The following is a 7,096-nucleotide window of genomic DNA, read 5'->3' as shown; positions in this document are numbered from 1 at the left end:
AAATAATTATGAAAAAATCTTTTATTTAGGCCCTATATACAAAGAAATATTTACATACGCATGGGCCATAATATACTTATATTTTTTATTTATTTTTATTTTTTTGGCTCAACTAGCCCAATGACTAGCTAATTGAGGGTTTTTTAAGAAGATATGGGAAAAGTCCCGTGACTCACGCATGCCTATGTACAGTGAAATGGTAGGGATAGCCACAGTGTTTGGGTGATTTTGGTAGGGTGAGGTAACTCACTGTGGCAATTACAAAGAGCCGAAAAACGGCTATCATTAGCCCTCCCCCTGGATGATGGTATATTCATGTACCATCATAGAGCATCTTTTCCAAAGAGAGTGCTTCAGAGTCCTTGACAAGATCTTCATTTTTTGGCCCCTCAGAATTTTGGCTAGAGTTACACTCATGCCTCATGTAACAATACGTACATGAGACAGAGGCCTTTTGACAGATGTTTGGTAGATCCTTTGGTAGAAGGCGACTCAAATAGGGCTTCAAGCGATACCCTTTTACTTTCCTGGAGTGCTCTTTACCATTCAAGTCCATAAGCTGATAGTAACTTGAATTGAAAGCCTTCTTGACTATGTATGGCCCTTGCCATCTAGTTTCAAACTTGGCATCAAAACGATTATCGAGTCGATTGTCATACCTTAGCACCAGATCTCCTTCTTTGATGCCTTTGTCCTTTAGTTTCTTGTCAAGCTTCTCCTTTGCTTGCGTAGCTTTCCTCTTGTAGCACTCGTATGCTGCTTCTCTTTTCCACTCAAGCTCAGCTAAGGTAAGAAGTCGATCCATCCATGCTTCTTGATCATCTTGTGCTGATTTTCCATGAAGTCGCATTGTTGGAATGTTTAGCTCAATTGGCTGTAAAGCCTCTTGACCATAGACCAAGTGAAATGGTGTGAACTCTGTGGCTTCCCTATATGTGGTTCGATACACCCACAAGGCACCATCCAAGAAGTCATCCCACAACTTTGTCTTGTTTTTCACCATCTTTCTAATGATGCCTGCAATGACACCATTAGCCTTTTCTACCAAACCATTTGATTGGGGATAGTAGGGTGTACTGTGAAGATGTAGAATGTGAAGTTCTTCACAGACTTCTATGAGCAATCCCTTTCTAAACCCTGGACCATTATCAGAAACAATCTCCAAAGGTGTGCCAAATCTACAACAAATGTGAGTGTAGACGAATTTGCTCACTGTCTTCTCATTTACCTTTGCCACACTTTGTGCTTCCACCCACCTAGTCATATAGTCTACAGCCACTAGAATGTAGAGTTTACCATTTTTTGTCCTAGGCAGAGGACCCATAGCATCAATGCCCCACTTTTCAAACGGTCCATTTGCAAGCACGATTTGCCTTGGACCATAAACCAATCTTCTATTCCCATTTACCTGACAATTGTGACAACTTTTACACCAATGTTGGACATCCACATGCAGACTTGGCCAAACATACCCCGCAAGCAAAATCTTCTTCACAGTTAATTCTTGGGCAAAATGACCACCACATGCTTCTTCATGCAAACCTTTTAGAATGGCTGGAATTTCCTCAATAGTTGGTACTCTTCTGCATACTTGATACCTCCCTCTTTGATAGAGGGAGCCTTCTAGGAAGAGATACATGCTCGCCTTCTTCATGAGTCTCCTCTTCTGAGCCTTCGTGAACTCTTGTGGAAACTCACCCTCCAAAATGTAGCCAATAATGGGAGCCAATGACTCCAATCCCTGGTATCTCGGTTGCTTGACAGCTGCTGCCACCATGATGACCTGCACTTCTCTCTCAACACATGTAACTGCTTGTTCTGCAAGTAAATCGGCATCTTCATTTTGTTTCCTCGGAATATGATATAGTTGCACTTCTTCAAACTGATTAAACATCTTACGAATGGCATGAACTTTTGTCCTTAAGCTTTCATTCTTGCATGCCCAAATGCCTAAAATTTGTTTAACAATGAGAAGTGCATCCCCTTTTACCATGAGACGTTGTATACCATGGCCAATGCATATTTTTAAACCATGAAGTAGTGTGTCATATTCTGCTTCCTTGTTGCTAGCTGAACTTGGTAGATTGACCTTCTGTTTCATGACCACCTCTCCACTTGGGTTGAGCAACACTAGCCCTCCCCCTGCTTTTCCTGTGGCTCGTCGAAAAGCTCCATCAAAGAACAAGGTAAAAGCATTGGGAATACTTTTTGGTGGTGGCAATGGTAGGGTCTTTACTTCAGGCACCTTAATCTCCTTTTCATGCACCCTATAAGTGAGAATCCCTGCCAATTGTGCACGCACACTATCTTCTACCTTGAAAGAGTATTGAAACTCTTGCAACTCCATAATCCACTTTGAGATCCTAGTACTAAGATTCATTTGAGATGACACCCAAGGGAACAAATTCTCTGTAGTGAGAATTACAAAAGGTTTTGGTAGCAGGTAGGATCTAAACTTTCTCACCGCAAACATGAGAGAAAGCATCATGAGTTTTGCTTCTGTGTAGTCTCTCTCCAAAGCATTCATGACCCTACTAGCAAAGTAGATGGGTCGCATCCTTGTACTGTGGGGATCTTGTTGTATCAACACAGCACCAATTGTTTCCCTTCCAACACTAGAGCTAACAAAGAATGTGTACTCCCAACAAGGAGGCATGAGTGTTGGTAGCTCTGACAAAATGACTTTAATGTTACAAAAATACTCTTCAAGCTCATCAGACCATGCAAATTCTACTTGTTGTGTCAACTCTTGCAAAGGATGAAGCAACTCCGAAGCTAAGTGAATAAAGCGTGACATATACTTCACTTTTTGAATGAAAGAGATGACCTCCTTAAGACTGTTCGGTGATGGGAGCTCAATAAGAGCCTTTGCCTTTGAAGGATCCACCTCAATGCCTTTATAGGAAACCTTGTGACCGAGCAAGATCACTTCATCCTCACCTATATGGCACTTGTCGGGGTTGAGTTGACCTCCCATGTCGTAGAGCTTCTTTAAACCTTCTTCTACCCTTTGTAGATGCAATGATTTTGAGCTATAAATGCAGAAATCATCAATGAACACCCTAATTGACTTTCCAAAGAATGCTTGAAACACCATGTTCATGAAACGTTGGAATGTTGCAGGAGCATTTGTGAGACCAAATGGCATGACTCTAAAAGCATAACAACCCCAAGGAGTGATAAAGGTTGTTTTCAATTGATCCTCCAATGTAATCCCTATTTGAAAGTAACCTGAGTAACCATCGCACACAGTGTACTTCTCATGACCAGCTACCTCATTTAGTATCTCATCCTGGAATGGGAGGGAAAAGTGATCTCTTTTTGTTGCCTCATTGAGGGGACGGTAATCCACACACACCCTCCACTTGCCGTTTTTCTTAGGAGTGACAACAACGGGAGAGACCCACTCTGAATTCTCCACTGGATAAATGAAACCTGCTGCTAGAAGCTTTCTTACATCCTTGAGTAGAGCCTGCTCCTTAATGACTCCTAGCCTTCGTAGCTTTTGAGCCTTAGGTGTGGCGTCTGGCTTCAACTCAATCTTGTGTTGAACAACATCTACTCCATGCACGTCGGTGTAGTCTTTAGCGAAAAGCCTAGGAAACTTCCTTAGCACACATTTGAACTCCTCTCTTTCATCCTTTGTAAGTGTTGTTGATAGCATACCTTCCAGCATCCCTTCATCTTGAACACCTTCGTTCTCTTGAGGACCTACCTCCTCCAAGCCTTGACAAGAGGTCTCTTGGTTGCTTGGCTTAAACCTTATCCCCATGACTTCGATGGAAGAATCCTCTTTAGTAATGCTGCCGCTACTTTCTTCTTCTGAAGTGCTATCGGTCCAACCTTCTTCCGTCTCACTTTGAGATGATTCTTCATGGAGCTCCTCTTTGCGTTGCTCCTTCATGTCAAAGACAACCTTCTTATGATTTTCATTCCTACAAATTAATTTCCCACTCTCCCAATCCTGCAAAGCTCGCATTTTCATTAGCCATGGTCTTCCTAGGATAAATGGATAACCACTAAGTCCCTTGGTCGACATAACATAAAAATCCACCGCTTTCTTAATGTCAAAGGCCTCTACAAAGACATTTTTACAAATTCCTACGCACCTAGCCTTGCTATTGTTTGCCATTTTCACTTTGATTTCAGGTGTCTCATGGATGTGCATGCCTAGTCTTTGCATGAGCCCTTCTGTCATGATGCAAATTTGTGCACCCCCATCCACTAGACCTTTCCTAACCAATCTTCCTTTTATGTAACAATCTAGCATAGGTGTAATATCCTCGTTCATTTCAGCATGTGCAATTTTTACAACAGGAAAACTCTCTTTTACCTTTCTCCTAGTGCTAACTGCCTTTGTTAAATCCCTCCTAACTTGTGGGCATAATGCAAGAAACTGAGGCCATGAGATATCAGGACCCTTACCTCGGATGTCTTCCAACAGGTTGTATGGAGCCATACCATGTCCAAGAGGGAAGTCTTGGAGATTGATACGACGTCGAGTCCTCTTAGCTTCCTTGGTCTCCTTTGCCTTCTTGCCTTGTCCATGGTCACTCTGTGATGGGACACCCTCTTTCTCTTTACCTTTTCCTCGGCCACGCTTAATGCCATTGGCTTCCATGTCAACCTCATTTGAATTTGTCACCTCTACCACATGCACATTTGGATCTGGCAAAGGTGGAACTCCTTCTACCCCTTGTGGAGGTGGTCTTGGTCCATTTGGCCTTTGTAGAAGCCTTGGTTGTTGACCAACTCCTTCTCCTGCATTCATCACTGGGTAATTCAAGCTAGGTCTCCCTGGCTCCCCACGGGGCCAAAGACAATTATACATCCCATGTCCAGACTCTCTGCAATTCCAACATTGCAAGACTCTCCTAGTTCGTGGATCTCGCTCTTTAGACTTCTTTGCTTGTCCCTTTGGACCTATAGCTTGTGCAAGGTGAATTGACAGGCTGCTTAAAGATTCATTTAATTTCTCAATTACTTCCGCCGTTACCTCAGGAAGCTCCCTCGATGTTGATGCTTGTGACTTACCTTTGGGTCTAAGACCTTCTATTGGAACCTCTCCCCTTAAGCACTTGAGTTTCCTATATTTCTCAGCAGCCCTAGTTTCAGCTGCATCAAAGGTAGCAGGTGCACCCGCCTCAACTTTTACCTTAAGCTCAGGAAAGAGTCCGGCTATGAACCTCTCCTTCTTTAGAAATTCTGCACCATCACCAGGGTTAGCAACATTTCGTATCCATAGAGCCCAAAGACGTAGAAACTCTTGCTTGTACAAGTAGTAGTCATCTAAGTCTTTTTGCTTATGAGAAACAATGTCTTGCCATAAGTTTTGAGTGTTTTGGGGATCAAAGAAGTATTTCTTGAAACGATTCAAAACTTCTGTGTAATTCCCCTTAACTTCCTCAGGCAAAGAGTCAAACCAAGTGCTAGCATCTTTCCTAAGGACCACCTCAAACATTTCTACACGTTCTTGATCAGTTATTATCCTCTTGATATGGCAAGACATCTTGAAATTCGCTAAAAATAATTCTGCATCCTCTCCAGGCTCTCCAAAGAAAAGAGGATACCCAGACATTTGGCGTTGGCTTTCCATTGAATTGATTTCAAAGTGACACCCGTTTTTGTTTTTCTTTCTTAAAAAGATTTACACAATAATGTTTTCTAGCTTGCAATCTATTCTACAACAAAATAAAGATATTCACATCAAACGACCTATGATAATCAATAAGAGGTAGGATGACAGGGTTTGGTGATGCGAGAATTTCTCCTACTCTTTGGGCACCAAACATGAACACCATACGTTGTTGAAAATGGATTTTCCTACTAATTGTAATGTTTATTCTAATGTGTGGAGTGAAATGGAAGGGGAAAACCTCTATTCCTGGGCCATTATCCATGGTCTATGCATGACCTAATGCTTAAAACAAAACAAAAAAATAGACGTCCAAACTAAGGTCGTACCTAATGAGAGGCAAAATAAAAGGATTTACTGAAGCGTTTATCTCGGCCAACCTAAGAGGACCTAAAATTCTACGAATGACACGTTGAAATTGCAACTTAGTACTAACAATTATGTGTACCTTTTGCCTTGCAATGGGAATGAAGGGATCATACAAATTTTCGTGATTCATGCAAACTACTTGACTATGCTAAAGGTTGATTCTACACAAAAATACACAAGCCGTCCTCAGTGGGGGCACCAATTTGAGGCGGTCCGGGGCGGGCAACAAGAAGAGCAAACTCTAGACACCCTTCAAGGCTCCCGTGCTGCTCAATGGGGCTGGGGCACAACACAAACCAAAATAACAAACCCCCAGCCAAATCCCAACTACACAAGGGGCACCACCTAGTTTATGAGCGAACTAGGACGCAAAAGAGGAGAATCGTTAGAACAACCCATAAACAAGCAAGGAATTTACACTAACCCTAACACCAATGGAACACTCTCACACACTAAAACACGAGAGAGAGAGAGAAAAAGAGAGAGAGAGAGAGAGAGAGAGAGAGAGAGAGAGAGAGAGAGAGAGAGAGAGAAAGATGGTGCTCGGGCTGCTTTGAAGTGTATCGTTAATGATCAAGCAAACATAAATATATATATGTAAGAAAGAGAGAGAAGGGGGAAGGGGGTGCTTGTTGCACTAATGCCTTCTTACAAATCTGTCATGACAAATCAAAGTGAGATTAGTATTTGTTCAACATAGCTTGCGTAAATTTCACCACAACACATCACAAGAAAAACCACCCCAATCACTGTCTTAAGGCCAGGGGAGTCCTCTCCACCCTGTCGCCCTCTTACAGTATGTGGGATTTATGGCTAGATTGATGACAACACCAGAGACAAGCTATCAAGAACTTAACAAAAAACACCAAGACACTTACGCATCATTGTTGTCCATTACTTCACGTTGGAAGGGAGACAAAGTATCCAAGCTTAGTCTAAATCCACCCTCCTTGATTCAGCAAATGTTGGGCTTACACTAGTAGGAGAAATGATAGATTTCCTACTCTCAATTGAATGATCACTCTCTCTCTTACAATGGCATAGAGTTCCCTTGCTAATCCCCTATTACAACACATGCACATGCATAAGACA

At 42.2% G+C, this 7,096-nt stretch overlaps 1 protein-coding gene across 1 annotated transcript; it reads right to left on the bottom strand.

Moving 5' to 3' along the window:
* Window positions 1-313: 313 nt before the first annotated feature.
* Window positions 314-850, bottom strand: LOC147451260 (uncharacterized). Its single transcript, XM_086520590.1, has one exon. The coding sequence runs from the start codon at window positions 848-850 to the stop codon at window positions 314-316; it is 537 nt and encodes a 178-aa protein (XP_086376716.1).
* Between the last annotated feature and the right edge of the window lie 6,246 nt (window positions 851-7,096).

Source organism: Adiantum capillus-veneris, chromosome 9, assembly GCF_014529385.1.
Source record: "Adiantum capillus-veneris isolate H3 chromosome 9, ASM1452938v2, whole genome shotgun sequence".
NCBI classification, from domain to species: domain Eukaryota; kingdom Viridiplantae; phylum Streptophyta; class Polypodiopsida; order Polypodiales; family Pteridaceae; genus Adiantum; species Adiantum capillus-veneris.
This window is presented reverse-complemented; position numbering and strand designations above follow the sequence as displayed.

Excerpts from the sequence above, each read along its gene's own strand:
- LOC147451260 (XM_086520590.1), bottom strand. The coding sequence starts at position 850 with ATGCGACTTCATGGAAAATCAGCACAAGATGATCAAGAAGCATGGATG.